Source organism: Sphaerodactylus townsendi, linkage group LG07 (genome assembly GCF_021028975.2).
Source record: "Sphaerodactylus townsendi isolate TG3544 linkage group LG07, MPM_Stown_v2.3, whole genome shotgun sequence".
Lineage (NCBI taxonomy): Eukaryota > Metazoa > Chordata > Lepidosauria > Squamata > Sphaerodactylidae > Sphaerodactylus > Sphaerodactylus townsendi.
Window position 1 is genome coordinate 42,419,359 of NC_059431.1, and position 19,538 is coordinate 42,438,896.

The 19,538-nt window shown below is 40.4% G+C and overlaps 1 protein-coding gene across 2 annotated transcripts; it reads right to left on the minus strand.

The window, feature by feature from the left end:
- Positions 1-2,167: 2,167 nt before the first annotated feature.
- On the minus strand, positions 2,168-18,980 carry CCNH (cyclin H). 2 transcript variants are annotated; one of them, XR_007245056.1, is made up of 9 exons: positions 18,709-18,980; positions 16,631-16,753; positions 15,437-15,510; positions 14,726-14,936; positions 12,285-12,448; positions 11,573-11,643; positions 5,631-5,742; positions 3,527-3,748; positions 2,168-2,310 (listed from the first exon to the last, which is right to left on the minus strand). XR_007245056.1 is itself a non-coding variant. In XM_048503434.1 (9 exons), the coding sequence occupies exons 1-9, from the start codon at positions 18,823-18,825 to the stop codon at positions 2,278-2,280; spliced, it is 966 nt and encodes a 321-aa protein (XP_048359391.1). In that variant the 5' UTR covers positions 18,826-18,979; the 3' UTR covers positions 2,168-2,277. The 2 variants fall into 2 exon arrangements, 1 of the variants encoding a protein (XP_048359391.1); XM_048503434.1 differs by having other exon boundaries at positions 3,527-3,587; positions 18,709-18,979.
- Between the last annotated feature and the right edge of the window lie 558 nt (positions 18,981-19,538).

The window sequence follows — 19,538 nt, forward strand, 5'->3', positions numbered from 1 at the left end:
ATTTATGTCACAAATAAAGCAGTAGCGAGCAGAGAGCAGCAGTGGCGTAGTGGTTAAGAGCAGGTGCACTCTGATCTGGAGGAACCGGGTTTGATTCCCAGCTCTGCCACTTGAGCTCTGGAGGCTTATCTGGGGAATTCAGATTAGCCTGTGCACTCCCACACATGCCAGCTGGGTGACCTTGGGCTAGTCACAGCTTCTCGGAGCTCTCTCAGCCCCACCTACCTCACAGGGTGTTTGTTGTGAGGGGGGAAGGGCAAGGAGATTGTCAGCCCCTTTGAGTCTCCTGCAGGAGATATAAATCCAAACTCTTCTTCTTCATGTGCCATGCTTGGAGCTTGATTTTGTACTCATGCATCTTCAAATTCTTTGCAAGCAAAAGTTTGTGAAGCCTCACTTCCTCACTAAGGCCTCTCTCTGTACCCCGAGTCAGAGGTGTGGGTGAAATCCATCCAGTTTGAGGACATGTAGTGGAATTCCTGCCAAAGTGAATGTCTCTGCTTGAATATCAAATGGAAGTAGTCTTGACTGCCTGAATGTTCCAGAACATGAACCAATACTGCTTGACTCTCCACAACTCTGCACACCCATGGCCATAATGACCCAAGTTTGTAGGATACCATTCCTATAATATTCTCAAAATATAAAATTCTGTTTATAATTGGAGGTAAAACCAGCAATCTACCTACTGCTCTTTGTTAACTAACTACCTAACCTGGCCCTCTGGCACTCAGCCTCTGGCACTCACCCTATCTAGATCTTCCCAACATTTTCATCAACTCACCAGGTATACATCATGCTCTGCTGCTTCGCCTTAACAAAAATCCAAATTCACCAATAGGAAGCCTGATGTGGCTCCATGCAATCATAAATCTTAACAGAACGAAATTTGACCAATCAGGGCTGCTTAGGAATCCCAGGTCCATAAACGGTTTCTCAAATTGGAAATTGGTATTCCTCCAGAGCCATTTTTTCACTAAAAGCACAAAATTACTTCAAGACACGTACAGTATGCCTCCCCCCAATTTTGATTTCCTTCCCAAATTTCACCTTCCACATCTTTCTAATCCATCTTTACCTCTCTTTACAGCGCTAGACTGATTGGCCAATCATCATTCCCCCAATGAATCCAGGCCAGGGGATTTCTTCCTTAGTATCCAAAGTTCCCTCCCTACCTTATGGGCCTTTAGGGTCAACGACCATCAACTCCATTCTCTCTGGGTCAGTTTTCACTGGACTAGCCATATGAAAGGAACACAGTTTGAGCTAAAAGTAACTTTAACTGGGTATTTTGCTTAAATAAGACAACCAAACACCTGGATTGTGCAACTGTATAGTCATAAATTGCCACAATACTATTGAAATTGCTAACTGTCTTGTACTTCTGTCTTGATTCCCCTACTTTCTGTACTGTATCTTGGACAAGGCAATACATTTTCTTGCTTGTTAAGTATTGGTCTCTCTTATTTTTCACTTTTCCAATCGACATTGTGCCAAATTGGGAACCATTTCTACAACAGACTAAAAGATCCCATTTTGCCCCAGAACTAATATTCTTTCTTCTCCATGTGAAGGATGCTCACACAAGAACTGATTTGGGTAAAAGTACCAGTTCAGGCCATTTTGGGGGATTTAAATTGTAACCACATCTAGCTTTAGACTTAGAGGATTGGACGCCATCCATAACTTGTGGGTGGGTTTTATTGTTGCTACTGATTTTATTGTATTTTATTGATTTTTAACTGAATTATTCGATTTGTCCTTTTGTAATTTGTTGTTTATTGTCTGTTTGTGTGTTGTAAACTGCTTTGAGCCCTTTGCGGGTAGAGCAGTCTATCAAGTCAAATAAATAATAATAATATAGCCTTAACAGAAGGCTATAAAAAAGCTGTTTATTACTAATTAAAACACAAATTATTTATGAATTTATTCATTCTATGCCTTGCCTTTCTCCCCAATGGGGGCCCAGAGTGGCTTACATCATTCTCTTCTCATACATTTTATCTTCACAATCCCTGTGAGGTAAGTTAGGCTGAGAGAGCACGGCGGGCCCAAGATTTTCTATAGCATGAGTGGGGATTTGAACTTGCATTTCCCACATCCTAGTCCAACTCTTAACCACTACACCACAATTGCCACCATAAAATAAGCAGTGATGAATTAGTCATTTTATTTTAAAAAGTTCTTTATTACAGTAGCAACAGGAGAACTGTGCAATCAATTGTAACAATCTAAATTCCTCTAAGTTCAAGATGTCATCTCCAAGGACAGTTACTGTCATTCTATGAAATCATCATCTGTCCATTCATCCTAAACAAAAAGAAAAAACCAATTAGCCAAGCAAACAGATGCACACCCATCTTAAGTATTCAAAACTACAATATTTCTCAGTTTCCATCCAGTGACTTTTGCTGAGGAGCCTTCTTCCAAGATGCTGCTTTGGAAGATTGAACCCTTTTTATTAAGAAAAGTTTCTTCAGCAAGCTATCAAACCATTTGCTAGAAAAAGTGAGGAAGTGCCACAAACCATGCTGTTCCTGACAATCATTGCTCTAGATGTTTCTAGAATCAAAATCTGCCAGTTAGATGTTCTATTTTTAAACGTTTTATGTATTATGTTATTCATGTCCCATCTAACATGAGTGATTTGCAGCACAATCACCCTGACAACTATAAGAACATAAGAACAAGCCAGCTGGATCAGACCAGAGTCCATCTAGTCCAGCTCTCTGCTATTTGCAATGGCCCACCAGGTGCCTTTGGGAGGTCACGTGCAGGATGTGAAAGCAATGGCCTTCTGCGGCTGTTGCATCCGATCACCTGGTCTGTTAAGGCATGTGCAATCTCAGATCAAAGAGGATCAAGATTGGTAGCCATAAATCGACTTCTCCTCCATAAATCTGTCCAAGCCCCTTTTAAAGCTATCCAGGTTAGTGGCCATCACCACCTCCTGTGGCAGTATATTCCAAACACCAATCACTCGTTGAATGAAGAAGTGTTTCCTTTTATTAGTCCTAATTCTTCCCCCCAGCATTTTCAATGGATGCCCCCTGGTTCTAGTATTGTGAGAGAGAAAATTTATCTCTGTCAACATTTTCTATCCCATGCATAATTTTATAGACTTTAATCATATCCCCCCTCATATGTCTCCTCTCCAAACTAAAGAGTCCTAAATGCTGCAGCCTCTCCTCATAAGGAAGGTGCTCCAGTCCCTCAATCGTTGCCCTTCTCTGCACTTTTTCTATCTCTTCAATATCCTTTTTGAGATGTGGCGACCAGAACTGAACACAGTACTCCAAGTGCAGTCGCACCACGGCTTTATATAAGGGCATGACAATCTTTGCAGTTTTATTATCAATTTATTATCAATAAGTGTGCGGCAGACAATTTTCCATGGAAAAATACAGCATCGTTTTCTGCCCCATATCACTAACAGTCAACTTTGGTTCATTTGTTGTAGCTGGCATAATTGATCAAGGGATGGGAACTTAAGTGGACAAGGAAAAGTGTGTACAAATCAACCAACCTCATCCATTTTTGATTTCTTTGTAAAGTATTCATGTTCTTCATTGCCCTTCCTCTTCTTCCTAACACCAACCCCACAAATACAAAATTGTTAGTGAACAAGTTAGTCCTCAGTGCCATTGTTTCCCCTTCAATTTCTTTCAATACTTCAACCTCTTTATTTGTTTTTTTAAGGAATTGGGATTCGAAGCCTCACTTTAATCCTGGTTTGAAATCTCAGTTCCTAAAAAAGAAACAAAGTCCAATTTGTTGAAGTTCTCACATTCAGAAATCACAAAGTGAAATTACACAGAAGTCTTCCTAAATCAGGAAGTCTTCAACTGTGTTCTGCATATAAAAAGATCAGTGAGGGAAAGGACATGCAAATTGGTCAATAAATCATGTTCATGATCATTACAGCTAAACTAGTTTGTTCAAGACTGCTGAAGATATATAATGGCCTGTATTCTATCATCTGTTTTTGATCACAGAAGGACTCTTCTGTTATCAAAAGAGAAGAAAGGTGAATTCCACCACTTACTGCAGACCCTCACATTGCCCTCTGTGCTGTTCATGACTCAGAGGTCAGATGAAGATCAAGAAAGAGGATCATCATGTGAGCATACCCAAATAATTCAAATTTGGACATTATACAGTTTTGAGAAACATCGTGTGCAATTTTGAGGGGTTAACTTCCAAGCAAGTCCCCTGGTTTCCAAAATAGTATGTTCTTGAAAAATAGCTTGTGACCCCTGACCAGTGCCAGCTTCTACCACAAAAATGCTGACCAGGAAATTTTTAGTCTCACTGAACCTTCAAAATGTACAAGAGAGCTTGCTGAGGATTGCAAGCTTTTACCAGAATAAGCAAAAAAAAATCAACTACTATAAACGAAAACAGAACAAGCTTGTGATAGATGAACCTCAGGGAAACTTAAAAGACTATGGCGGTTTCTGCACAGGCTGAAAGCAACGGCTTCAGCCCGGTAAAACACTGTTTTGGTGGGGACCCTTCGCACAGGCGCCGCTGCCAAATCGATGGAGCAGCGCTCTGTGCCCGCCAAAAACTCGCTTGGGGAGCGAGTTTTCCTGCAAACGCCGGCTTCCATCCGCTGCCATCCGAATGGCAGCGGGTGGAAGCTGGCGTTTTCCCCTCCCCAGCCCCAAACACCTCGTTACCTTCTGCTGGCAGCTGCGTCACTCTATTGTCGCTCTGAGGAGGGAAGGGGACACGCCCCCTGGTCTTCGGTGCTTCAGCCGTCGCTGTGGCCATGGGGGCGTGTCCCCTTCTCTCCTCAGAGCAACGATAGAGCGACGCGGCTGCCAGCAGAAGGTAACGAGGCGTTTGGGGCCGGGGAGGGGAATACGTAGCTACGCATCCCATGGGGCCGTTTGTGCGAACGGCCCCACAGACTGCATCAACATGATTAATGCCGATGCAGGGTCTCTCCCTTGGCTGTGCGGAAACCACCTCAGAAAGTTAAGTCCCCAAAAGAGTGAAGTGCACTAATAGAGGAAGATCAGATATGATGGTCAACCATCAGAATTCCCATCTCATAACAATTAGCAGCTTCCAGTCAGATTTGGTCACAACTGAACTTGTGTTGCTGAATGGGAACTTGGCCATAGGATGCTTAAGATATAATATCACCGTGCTGATTTAGTTTTTTTTCTTTAGCTTACAAAATGCTGCAATCTCAATTCCTTCTTCAACCATCTGTTCCCACAAAAGCAATGACCTGATCTTGGCATATAATTAATAACCGATAGGCAAGAATGATTTTTTAAAATAATTTCCCTTGCAAAGTTCAGTGGGAACCAACAGAATGTAGGGGCAAGAATATCCCACTCCACTAGCTCAGCTCCACTAGCATCTCTTGTCGTGTACAGTACCCTGTTTCCATAGATAGCCTCTCAGGTTCAGACAATACCAGAATGTTCGTTCCTGTCAGAGACCTTGGCCTCAAACCTCTGACAAAAAAAATAATAAATCATAACATTTTGCACTGCATTTTTTATCAGACCTACCCAGAAGTCAGATTTAAAGGTATCTGCTGATCCTTACACAAGACATCTTTTCCTACAATCATTTTATGAAGCTACCATATAGTCTGAGGGTCTGCTTACGTGTTTGGGTTAAGAGCAAGTTCCAAACGATGACAGGTCTCTAGCTTCGTCTTCAGAACTGCAACTTCTTCTGGATGGGGAGGCTCGTATTTCTTTACCAGATTTTTCATGCCTGAAAAATAATGGTTATTTATTCAAAATATTTAAAGAGATCTGTTCCCTAAAACTCTGCAGCAGTGCACAATTACTAAAAGTTAAAAATGGTACAATTACATGAAATGACAAATGCTAAAAAGCACAATTGCACAGATACAATTTGATCAAAGAGTTATCTAACACCATCTGTTTGAAAGAAATGTAAATATGTCATTATCAAGAAACATGAACAATAAGATCTGTACAAAATGATATACTTATGTACAAATATATTAAATTCCTTAGACCTGAAGAACTTTATTGGGTTCTGGTTAACAGGAGGTGGATAACTATTCAGCCTGTTGCGATCAGTTTCTTAAGCACTCTGCAGATAAAATCTCTCACACTGTTCCAACTTGGACCCCAAAATAGAAGCAACAGGATAGATCATCCCATGGCTATGATTTGTCCAGTGTTGTGGAATAAGTATCAGCTTGTGACGCCTGCAAATATGGACAGGATTCTTGGAAGTTAGAGAACTACCACATATTTCTATGAACTTTGCCCATTCTGACTGCAACTTACTGGGGGTGAGAGGTGGGGTGGACTGGAAGACAGTAAATGCCTTCTGGAGAGACGAGATGGTCATCACTGCCTTAAAGTGGGCAGTGGTGCATCCATTAGACTAAATGGTCTGTATGGCCTCTTCTAATTCTATGATTCTAGGCCTAGTTATGGGAATGAAGAAGCACTGGTTATCCTATTGGATGACATGCACTGGACAATGAACAGGAGGTGTATGACCCTGTTTATTCTCCTGAACCTCCCAGCTTTTGATACCATTGATCATGTATCCTTCTGGGTCTCCTTCTGGACTCAGAAGCTCTGTTTCAATCCTACCTCGAGAGTAAGTTTCAGAGTGTAGTGCTGAGGAAATTGCTGTCCCATCTTTTCCCTTATGGTTTCCAACATCTATGTAAAGCTGGCGGAAGAGGTCATCCAGAGATTTGGTCTGAACAGTCATCAGTATGCAGAGGACACTCAGCTCTATCTCACACCACCAACAGATTCGGGGAAACTGTGGAAGCCATGAACTGGAGCAGTTTTGGAATGGATGAGAACTAACAAGCTAAAACTTAATCATGACAAAATGGAGATGCTATTGGTAGAAGGAAATGGAATGGGTGGCACTCCCCCTAAATGAGCAGGATTGCAGCTTCTGGGTGTTCCTGGACCAGGGCCTCCTATTGGATAAACAGATGGCAGCAATGGCAAGGGGTGTCTTTTGGCAGCTTCAGTTGGTGAGCCAGTTGCAGCTATTCCTGTGTAGAAAAAAATCTTGTAATGTGGTCCCTGTCCTGGTGGCATCCAGATGTGATTATTGCAATACGTTGTACTTGAGGCTGTCCTTGAAGATTGACTGGATGCTAAAGTTGGTTCAGAAGGCTGCAACCAGAGTGTTGATTGGAGTAGTTCATAGGGACAACATCACTCCAGTCTTGTTCCAGTTATACTGGCTTTCAGTTTGCTTCCAGGCTCAACTGGTGTTGACATTAATGTCTAAAGCCCTGCACAATCGAAAACCAACCTTCACAAAGGCCCACCTTCTCCTATACAAACTTACCAATATTTTCAAGGGCCCTGTTTTGGTTGCTCCTGCAATCTGAAGTTAGACTGGTGGCAACCCAAGAAAGGGTCTTCTCTGCTGTGGCAACAAAACCTAGGAACTCTTCCCCCCCACCCCCAATTATCTATCTCCCTTTATTGGTGTCTTTCACCAAGAGGCGAATAATTTTTTGTTTTGTCTGGCATAGCCCCTAGTGTTGTTTGTGTTTTTGACAGACGTATCATTTGAATTGTTTTAATGTTTTAATATTTCTTATGTTCACCACCTTGTAGACCCTATTTGGATGGAAAAGCAGTATAAAAATGTTTAAAATAAATAAACAAACGAGTCACAGCTGTCAATTTACTTAGCTGCTCTAAGAGTTCCCTATCCAATTTGCAAAAACTGATGAAATTCTGACTTTGGAATTGTAAATATTATTGGGGAAGTGCAGTGGCTATGTAAACTAGATGGAATTTTCCCAGCAATTCTAGGGCCATTACAGAAATTAAGTTGATTCAGAAATCTTCATGATATTTCCTACTAAGCCTGTTAAATCAGTACTCTTGTCAGACAAATTAAGGTGGAATAAAAACTCCAGACCGCTTTCAAGAGGCTTCATAAACAAAGTTGTGGCTTAAAATTTGCTACATAACACTCTTCGCCCTTCACAGAAGCCAAGATTACATGTGTAAGGCTCTTAGCTGTCATCTTGCATCAGAGGATTTATTCTAAGTAGTGTCAAGACACAAGCGTAAGCACAAAGTGAAAGAACTTCTCCACGCTGATAGTTCACATTATGATTTTGGATTTCCTTGAGGCTAACGGAGAATGCAGAGTTAGCATTGCTGTCCCAGGGAAACTGTCAAGACACAGGAGCACATTTTGCATATCAAACCTTCAACATATAAATCAACTGAAGGATGTGTTGTCTTTGATGTAAGTACAAAAGCAGTGTCAGGGACAGACTAGTAAATAGCATTCTACTGCAAACCCAGATACAACAGTTTCGATATTTTTCATGCATCCCGGTCTACAGATTGAAGGTTATTAGTACTGCTGTGATGCTGGGAACAGGGAAGGGGCAGAATTATATCTCCTCTTACTTCTTCATAGCACTAAAAGCATCTTCCATCATTTTTTTTTGGAACTTCCTTGCTTGCATCATTGATAATTCAGGTCTCACCTACCCTAGAAGACAGAAGCAATTCTGGAAAGGGTACAGCCTTTATTGTAAACAAAATAATAATGTCTCCATCAGTTTATCATATTTATAACCACTGCCCCACCACTTGGTTCAGCCATGTCCTGAGAGGGGTTTTCAACATTATGTAGTAAAATAGGTATTTTATATTGAGACCCTCGGTTACATTGTTATTTTGTAACCAATGGTCTTCATTGTGAAAACTTTGTATTTCCCCCATTTTGAGCAAGTATCAACTTATTGAGCCTTGGGTAGTTTCCTTTTTGTTGGTTGGCATTATTTTTGCAGTTCTGCTACCTATGCTCAAATTCTTGTCTACAGTAATGTCATTGAGACATCCCCCTGCTAAGCATTAATGTGACTGGCATTATTTTCTTTTATCTAGTGGCATTATTTTCTTTTATCAATCACTTCGTAATTGTTATTGATATTTGAACTGTAATTTTATTCTATGGCTCACGATCTCCAGTCAAAGGAGCTTACTGTTAATAAAGAAAAGTAAAACACTTGTTTCTATCTTTGTGTCTTTCTTTGTAAAAGCAATTTAGAATATCAAATGCAAAGCACACAATATTAGGGGGAAAACACAAACCACAAAACTAGCCATGACAGAAGATGAAAAGAGTAGCAACAGAAGCAAAGTATCATCAATGGAATCAGTAGTGGAGTAACAAATACAAACAAGAGTTATCAGAGCATCACCCAATTCTCCAAATCACCACCATCTTTGTGGAGTAAGGAAAGGATAAGGCAAGACCTCTACCCCATCAAGTTTGCACCCATTCCTCCTTTTTTTGCACTATACATCCAGCTTAATGAAGAGTTCTGAAGAAGTCAAAAGCTTGTGTACCGTTATGCAATATTTTGGTTGTCCCCAGTAAAATGTTTTTACTATAGAAGCTGTTCCTTAGGAAAGGAGTTCTACAGTCTTGCTTCCATTGCTGAGAACTTTAGCCAGTAGGGCATACAGATCAGCTCCAAAGAAGATCTTAGTGTGAGGGTACATATGATAACAGTAAACCATAACATAAAGACTGATAGACTAATTGATAAACAGAGACAAGCAACATAAGATTTAACAAAACCAGTTCTAGGCCAAAAGCAGTTTGAACAAGAATCCAGTGGCTCTGAATACCTGCTGGAATATCTTAGCTATTTTCATGAACATCAAAGTGGAACACGCTTGATGAATTTTGTTTGCAAGCCTCCCTCAGCCAAGAGTTGTTCATGACCACCTGTAGAATAACTAAGAGTTGTGTTGTTGCACCAGCAATATTAACTCTGGTCTAAAGAAAGAGGGGGAAAAGAATTATCTAGGCCTATCATACACATTTCAGTTTAGGAAACAAGAAGTATGAGACTGCCACTAGTGGTCTTTTTAGCAATCATCATTAAAAGGGGAAGGAAGACTAATCTCATGACTCTTTTCATGGCACAGAGAGAAAAAGGAATAGATCCAACTGGCGGGTGAACAATGAGCAACAGTTGGATTCATAAAAAGATCAAACTTTCTGAAGATAACACAAAAATATTTCAGTTAACATTAAGCCAAAATCCGTTTTACAACACTCCCCTCACCACCACCAACAGTTGGCGATTGTTTTCACACCCATTTGTAAAATTTGCAACAGGCCAGGGGATGAAGCAACAGAGCCAGTTATCTTATTTCAATCTTGTCATATCTGATTCACTAGTGGAGGAGGGAGAATGTGGTGGGTGATGCACTGCCTTCCATATTCTAGCCCATTAGTGATGCATAACTACATGCAACAATTCTATGATGCAGCACTAGTTGCCTCTGAAACTGCTAAAGAACAGCTCAGTTGCCAGGCAACGGAGATCCATCTCGACATCTTGACCCCATTTAGAGTAAAAACCACATTTGCTTTACTTGACAGCACTTAATCTGATTGCCTCCACGATGCCCCACAGCACAATGCCTTATGGGTTGGGATCAAAGTGGGGTGGGGGAGAGATTTTAAATGAATGCTTCAGCAAACCAGAAGAAAACAATTATTCTAAACAAGTGGGGAATTGTGTGCAAAACTGGGGAAGGTACAGTGATTTTCCACAGACTCTTTCACAAGCCAAGATGGCAACCTGCAAAACAACGCCCAACTGGGTCTCACAGAATCTTATACAAAGCACACACGCACTTGTGAGCCTTTTACCAAGCTGTAGTAACTTTGCTCACCTTTAGATTGCTTCCTTTCATGGAGAAATTAGTAACCAACAGTTTTCTAGTAGTCTAAATTGAAGCAACAGTACAAACATGTCTACCAGCATGTCTACAGGTTACACAAGCAGCCTTTAATGGAAAGTTCAATTTTCCACAGTAGGCACCTTTTGTAAAATGCACCTGTGCTTGGCACTGTTTTTTGTAAGATGCACTTTTGGTTGGCACTGAGCAGGACTAGTGCATATAATCCTTGCTGACAAGAGGTGAAGTTGTTGACTTCTGCAGATAGATTCAGTCAGTTTTCACTCAGCCTTACCCAATTCCCCTCCTCATCTCCTCACTACAGCCCACATCTCACATGGCTTTTACCCATACAGGTCACAGGATCCTCAGCATAACCAGTCTAGGTATTCAAAGAAAATCCCTCCTTCCTTAAACACCAGGAGAAAACCTGCCTGGATGCAACCCATTCCTACTATTAGCTGTCAGAATCAGTGAAACCATCTTTGTTCCTTCAAGGTTTTGAGAGGGCAGCCTGGTTGACTACAGAAAAGGAATACCACTGAACTATACATCTTGCTGTGTTCTTGTCATTTTATGCCCTACATGGGGCAGAGAAGACAAAAACAAGTCGACACAACCATTCTGGATTCTTTTATCATCCACCTAATACAAGTTTGTTATTACAGATGTCCTAGTAATCACTTAGGAAACAAACAACAAGTAATACTACAGCTATGTGGAGGGAGGGGAGGCACGGCACTCTTTCCTTTCAAATGGCGATCAAGCGTTTTGCAAAGCCTCTTTACTTTTGTGATATGCAGTACAGTTTAAACTAAATCTGTACACAACATCTCTTTCTCAGTGGCTTTACTTACATTTCATGCCATCCAGTAACTGTGAGAGGGAAGCTTTGTTCTCTTTCAGCATTAGACATTCTGACAAGTAACTGTCAAAAGATTGTGAAAATTAGATCCCACTACTACTGTTTGGATGCAACAACCGCTATAAGCAGCATTTAAATTAACACACACGCTGTACAGAGAATTACATTTTGGCTCACGTTTCACATTATGTGACGGAAAGCAGGTTTTCAGCATATTAAAACAAATGTAGTATTTGAAAGAAGAACAAAATCCAATCGATAATAAGATTTAAAAGCTAAACTAATCATAAACTGCATGCTTTACAGAAATTACTTAAATTTTCAAACATCTACACCCCTCAGGCATGAAAGATAATGTTCAAAAAGCAAAACAATGGCATTATTACTGGAAGGTATAATATAGAAACATTAACTGATTGTGACAGACAGTAATAAATATGTGTAGCTATCATTTTAAAGGCAACTGACATTCAATTCCAATACATGTGACTGTTCTTCTCTGAGCAATCACATTCACAGATCCTAAGCGGTCAGTCAAAATGATCAGCTACATACATACCTGTATGCTTGAAGAACAATTAATGATAAACTGCCACCAAGTGTTATTGGCACACTATATATGCCCTTCCATATTCTTTTCATGTATAGAAGAATTATACAAGGGTCAAAAACATACTAATTGAAGCATCCAAAATATTATCTACCTTTCCATACTGATTCCTGCCCTGGACGCGCTAGAGAGGACAGCAGTGAGAGCAATTTGAGAAGGTGTATATAGAAGGCAGGCATCTGTCAAAGCTACCCGGTTAAGAAAGTCATCCGCTGTTTTCCTCAGTACCTCAGGATTCTCAAGCAATGGATAACGAGTCTATTGAAAAATAAAAAAAAGTTTGAGCATCAGATGCTGCTAGAAATTTCCCTGTTCAGGACAAGATTCAAATGAATATTAACTTTAAAAAATAAAAATAGAGCTCTTTATATGTAATAAATGGGAGTTCAAAGATAATCTTTGGACTCCCACCAAGTTCTGGATCATCTAAGACATATATTCCAATATGATTTTCTTTTCCCCCCCCATTCTATACTACATCTACTTTACCATAGGCAATTGTTTTGAATTGTAAACTGCCTTGAATGCAGTGGCAGAAAGATGGCATAGATAAATATGAGTATCGTCAGGAATGCATCTCTCTAAAGTTTTACAAACTGACCAGATAACAGTGCCAAAACATCTCATCATCATTTTATGGAGATGATTAAGGTGAATACAACCAGCCATTGTATTTTCACATTTTTAAAATATCAGTTAAAACGTTTTAATCTGGTGCCAAAATACCACACGTTATCTGGTGCCAAAATACCACAACTTCCTGCCACCTTGAGGCGGAAGAGTTATTCCAACAAGGGGCTTCACAACTTCTTTATTGCTTCCTGCCATCTGTACCTTTCAATGCACCACAGTCATAGCTAACATTTAACAAAAAGAATGGTGCAACTAACTTCCCAAAAGCAAGCACAGATAATTATACATTGATGTATTAATTCATTTATTAATTCATTTATTATATATCAGATTCACTGTAAACTAAGATAAACAAATTTGAAGCGATAATGCCCACTCATTGAACTATTAGACTAATTAGTCCTTTGATTCTCAAAAATCTCATCACAACTACTTGATCCAAAAATACTCTTTGTCCAGAAACCCAAATGTAACATTACAGCTATGATTGGATACATATATGTAATTACTTAACTTATAGTCCACCTTTCTCGCTAAGAGTCAAGGCTGATTACAGGCTACAAAGCAGAGCAATCACATAGTGTAAGACAACCCATGAAGAATGCAACAAGACTAGGATCACAGCTAGAGAAGGATGCAAACAACAAACAAAAGCAAATATATACTGTAAAGGATACAGAATGTGGTGTATAAGACAATGAAATAAAAACAGGTGATACCTGTAACAATCATGGCAGTGAACTAGACTCTTATTCTATTATAAAGGTACTCTCCTGTTCTATTCCATTTTAGTACAATTCTAATCACTCTTCTTTTTAAAAAAATGCTATCATGAACTTGCTATTTTGCATGTTCTGTGGAATGACACAAATGTGGGAAGCTACTGGACTTCCTCAAGCAAGGTGTTCCACAAGGTGGGAGTCGCCACTGCACATGAACAAGGAGCCACTGATCTTACCCATCTGCTGGGTGGTATCTTTAAACCAAGGCTATTAAGGGCTTTTCAAGTGATTATCAGAACTTCAAACTGAACTCATTAGCTCATCAATTGCCCACAGGGTCTACCCCCTGCCAGGTCAGCCAAGTCAACATAGGGAGCCATGTAAAAATCTTGTACAATACTTTTTTGCAGCTGCATTAGCTTGCTTCTTCATTAATAGACCTTAATTCAGTATAACTGTTACGAACTTACATGGATCAATGAACAAGAAGCATGTGCTTGTGTGCACCATCAAATCACAGCTGTTAGGGCAATCTCGTAGGGTTTTCAAGCAAGAGACATTCAGAGGCTATTTGCCACTGCCTAACTCTGCCGCATGGGCTGAGAGGGTCCCAAGACAACTGGGACTGGCCCAAGATCACCCAGCAGGTTTCATGTAAAGAAGTGGGAAATTGAACCTGAGTCTGCCACTCTTAACGACTACGTCACACTGGTATGCCAAAGGAGGGCAATAGGAATCAATGTCTGTCAAGGACAATGTCTGTCAATCTCAGCCTTCCCAAACAGTATTACTTCTGTCTTGCCAGAATTCACTTGTTCACCCTTCATCATCTAACCACTTTACTAAGGCTCATTCTGCACAGCATATTTATAATGAATTGCAATCGTTATAAATTAATTTGTTTTCCATTCATCAAAAGGGAAGACAAGTTCGTTTATAATGACTGCAACTCGTTATAAATATGCTGTGTGGAATGAGCCTAAGGCACTGTTCCGAATCTCTACAGCATCTTCAGATAATGTGGATAACATTAAAGTTAAGTGATATTACCATATTAAGATACCCCCAGTCCAGATATTTCTCCTAGTAGCTCCTGTTGACAACATTTTGTATTCTATATACTTTACTCTCATTTTGTATCAAAAAGGTACATTTCTCAAGCAACAAATATTTAAGTTACCTTCAGATCAATCAAAAAGCCTTCAAATGGCCTGTAAGGATTATGCACTATAAGGTGGAAATTCAGCTGCTGAATAAGTAGCAATTCATATTCCAAGATCTGTTCCAAGGCCTTTTCCTGGCCTATTGGACTTTCACGAAGGTTACCAACAAACTGTGCACTGGATACGTTAAATTCATCAACTTTACATGCCAAAAATGCACACGTTAACCTAAAAAACAAACACACACTTGATTCTGTCTAATTTACAGTAACCAACTTATATATACATACACAGACAAAAATAAAAAGTATTCAGAACTTATTCACCTACATTCTAAAGGGAGAGAAGAGGGGAAATAGTTAACAAAGATCATCTGCTAATTGTTGTGCTTTTGTTAATGATTTCGTAATTGTAAATATTTTTAATTGTTCAAATGTTTTTGTTTTTTATGTGCAGCGCCTTGGGGACCTTGATCGTGTGGAAAGATGGCATAAAAATATTTTAAATAAATGAATACATTTTAACATCCTACAGATTTTCTGTTGCATTGTTTTGCAAGTTGAACTTAAATAGCTAGAGAAAAAAGAAACTGCCCTTGTGCCAGTCACTTTCTCTCAGCCTAAGAACAGACTTGTTGAAGGCAAACTAGGTACATCACCCAAGCTTAATGTGACAGATTTTAAAACTTGCAGATTAGTATGAGCTAATAAAGCGAATCAGTTACTCACATAATCACACGAGGATGATACTCCATCACTGAGTTATTGAGATAAAAACGTTTGAAGTACATGCAAGCAGATCCCTAGAAGGAAACTCAGGTTAGAAAGGCCAGTCACATATCACAACTTAACAGGACTTATCTGCTAGCACACAGAACATACACAAAGGTAAAGTAAAATATAAGATATCAGCCAATTCAAGACTACACATGAAAAACAGAAGGGCTATTCACACCTTACCACGAATGCATGTACATCTTGGATGTATGTGAATACACTTGTTTGTAATAAAGTCCTAACATATATTCATATTTCAAATGAAACCAGGGACCACTATCTGATAAATGTGGGGTTTCATTCACACATTCAGCTGTGCATGTGCTGAATGTAAAAAGGGGATTACTCAATGCGTACATTTTGAAAATCCAAGTGTATACTGTACACAGATTGTACATTTTTCACTGTAACTTATATACAAGGCAGAAGTAATTTAGTACCAAAGCATAATGTTACAATCAATTGTTTAATGGGTTCTTGGATGCAACTACAGCTATCATATGCAAAATTGCTTTTAGATCTTATTTTTGACAATTTCTCAGTCACAGAATTTTAATAAATCTCTCCGTGTGTTTCCAGTGTGAAGATTCATGGATTGCAAGAATAACCCCCTACATTTTCTAATGTCTTAAGGCGGTTACTAAATCCAGTAAGATGAACGAGCTGTTTCTGAAACTTAATTTCTCAACCTTTGAGATGCTCCCACCCAGGGAAGTGTTAGACAGCTATCCACACACCCTGTTCCTTGTCAAATCTGAAAGAAACTAAAACTTCAAATCAGAAAACTCAGCTTTGCCACTCCTGCCTAAGCAATCATGTGTCTCCCAACTCAATCCCTGAGGCCTCATATCTCCTGCTCCCTCAAAGTGTAACTACTACCAAAAACAGAAATAGTGTCTTATTTGGTAATAAAATTTAACTTTGGTGATAAAATTTAAAACACCTTTTTGGTAGCTTAAGTCTGAGGCCCTGTCTGGCATAAGGCAGTGAATGGCTAGGATGCTGGTGCCATGTCTGATTTGGTAATAAATTTTGGGGGGATTTTGAAGGGGCGTGTGTGGAGATGATAAGGGAGGGAGGAATGCTACTAAACACAGACACTCTTTTATCCAAAATGTGCAAGAGAACCCAATATAAACAACTTACCACAACAGATCTCGGCATTACCGGCTTGAAGACAGCACAGAAATCCAGTAATCTTTTTTCATAATATTTACAAATTGTCAACTCTTCATGAGACTCAAGAATAAATGAGTCATTCTGTTGAACCTTTTGGAAGAACAAATGGATCTTAAATCAGAACTGTTCACTAAGCACAAGCTAGAATTCTTAAAATAAATCCTTTAAACACACGTTCAAGTATTCATACAAAAATGTGTAAGTACCAAAACAGATTTAAGAGGTCCCAATAAAACAAGTTCCTAGTGAACAAAGCAGACAAAACAGAAAGAAGGGAAGAGGAGAACAGTGGATGCAAAGGGATTTGTTTCACAGATAATAAGTTTTTTAATATTTAAGGACAGGTTATTTCTCCAGCATCCCAGGTGCCCAGCAACTACAAATTAAACTAATAAGGAACATGTCAATAATCAAGTTTTTGCTTTGGTTTCAAGCACTAGGGAGCAGAGGAGCTAAAATATCACAGCTGCAATTATATACACAATCTTTTTAAAAAATTTCCTAACCACCTTACTACTGTAAAAAGCTCAAGGCAGCTTACCATGCAGCTAAAATATATACGATAGAAAACATAAAAATATAAAAAACAATTATTTTTTACTAAGTCCCACTGAATTCAGCAAGATAGAAGAATAAACCTCTGACTCGAATCTTACTTCTTGCACAAATCCACTAGATGGCCTTAGCCATACTGATCTCTCAGCCTGCCAGCTTTAACATGGGGATAAAAACAGTGACTTGTCACAGTGACCAGATAAGGTTGCTTAGAAGCCAGCAGAATATGAATACAATAATTACATACTGAGACAATGAATGTGAAACATTATGAACATTAGGAAACACTAGATGAAGGGTAAGTATCACTACCCATATAACTGTCTGACAGCACCATCTTATGCACTTACTCCAGCCTAATCCATTCACTTTGCACAGGACTGCAATGGTACTCTCAAAATGCACTACACCAGCATCTCATTTCTCCACCAATTAATAATGGGCATAGGCATCATGAAGGGGGGCGGAGTGGGCAGGAGCCCAGGAGTCAGTTCGGATGCCCACCCCCTTCCTCCCCCACAAAGCAAGGAGCTGGAGGAGCACTGTGTTTCCTGCCAGTCTTCCCTTCAGCGCCTCCCACCCAGCTCTGCCACCCCAGCATTGCTTCAACAGCCCTTCCTCATTTAGTAAGAAAGGGCTGTGGAGACCTCGCTGGGGCGCCAGAGTTTGGCTGATAAGATGGCAAGTCTGGACAGTGGATTTTGGATGGGGAAATCCTCAGCAGCCTGAGGATTCCCCTGCCCAGAATATGGCACACAAGCCACAGTCCTTCCTAACTTGGGCAGGATAACCCTCAGGCTCCTGAGGATTCACCCGTCCAAAATCCACTGCCCAGACTTGTCACCCCATCAACCACACAGGCTGCTGTGGCAGGAGAGGGGGAACATGGGTGACATCCCCCCCTTTCCCCAAAGGTTGCTTAGTATCCCCCCCAAATCCGGGTGTGTGTGTTAGGGTGCAATTTCTATATTTACGCTCCTCATAACGGCTCCCTGAAAGGCCCCATGTAAATACTGATTATTAGAGTCATTATTAGATGGAAAATTAATGTTGACCAAAGAACTGGCAGTCTCCCCATCCTGTATGTGAGACATACTGTACCCAACAGAGATCGCAGCAAGGTAAAAGCAACTTTGCCTGCAGCGTTTAACAGAGAGCAATGCAATCCTAGCCTGTTTACTCAGAAGTGAGTTGCAGTCAGCTCAGTGAGGTTTAAATTCTAGCAGATGTCCATCATCTAAAACCTAAATCACACTGTACAGAGAGGAACTTGCTTCTGAACAATCGGACTTAGAGTGCGATGGTCTGCGCATCTATCTCGGAGTAAGTACCCTTGAACACAGCGGAACTTACTGCCGAGTACGCATGCCTAGATTTGCACCGCTAACCCTGAAACTGATTATGTATTCGGTCGCCGGGAGAAGGCGGAAGAGCAGGACTGACTCCTCTCTTTTGCCCCGCCCTCCTCTATTTTTGTATCCCTCCGGTACCTTCCTATTGGCCGCCACTTTGCACCGGAACCTGAGGTTCGCATCGGCCCGGTGCCGAATGAGTTCCTCCTCGCTGCGAAAGGTCCAATAACGCCTCTGCGTGCTGCTCTGATACATCCCGACACAGCAACACGCCAGTTCCTCTCGCACTTATGACAGCAACAGCTTCATCCGCCACAAACCCATTCCATCGTCCCAGCATGCCATGCGCGGCACAGTCCCAGCATGCGCTATAGAGGCTCTCTTGTCTTCCTCATCACGTCATCAAAATCTAAAGAGGTAGAGAAATGCTAGACTCGCTCAGCTTTATACTTCCGGCTCCTGAGTGAAGGCTGCTGAAGATTGTCACAACGCATGCTCCCTGTGGGTCACTGGACCAAACAGACGGGACCTGATGAGTACGGTTGTTATTAATTATTTTTTCTTAACTCTAGAAGAGAAGCATAAAGTAGCGCACAAAGTGCTTAAGATTAGCGGCGAATAATCATCAAGAGAAGATGGGAAGACTGATGCCCCTTCCGCACACGCAGAATAATGCACTTTCAATCTTTTTTCACAATTGTTTGCAGGTGGATTTTGCTATTCTGCACAGTAAAATCCATCTGCAAAGTGCGTCATTCTGCATGTACGGAAGGGACCTAAATGAATCCCATGGCACCTTAAAGACTGACTGATTTGCAAAACAGTTGTATACAGACTTCCTCCAGTTTCTTTGGTTTCAAATAAAATGAGACGAGAAATTCTTCATAAAACAGGACCGTTATTGTGGCATTTTAGGCTTTTATGGACCAGTGTCCGCTCCGTCATGTTAATGCATGAACCACATCCTC

Coding starts and splice junctions, on each gene's coding strand:
- CCNH (XM_048503434.1), bottom strand. CDS start 18,825: ATGTATCAGAGCAGCACGCAGAGGCGTTATTGGACCTTTCGCAGCGAG. Junction 3,588..5,630: donor CTTGCTCTTAACCCAAACAC/GTAAGCAGACCC, acceptor GGTTGGTGTTAG/GAAGAAGAGGAAGGGCAATG. Junction 2,311..3,526: donor AGAAATCAAAAATGGATGAG/GTTGGTTGATTT, acceptor CTTTTTGTTTAG/GATGAATGGACAGATGATGA.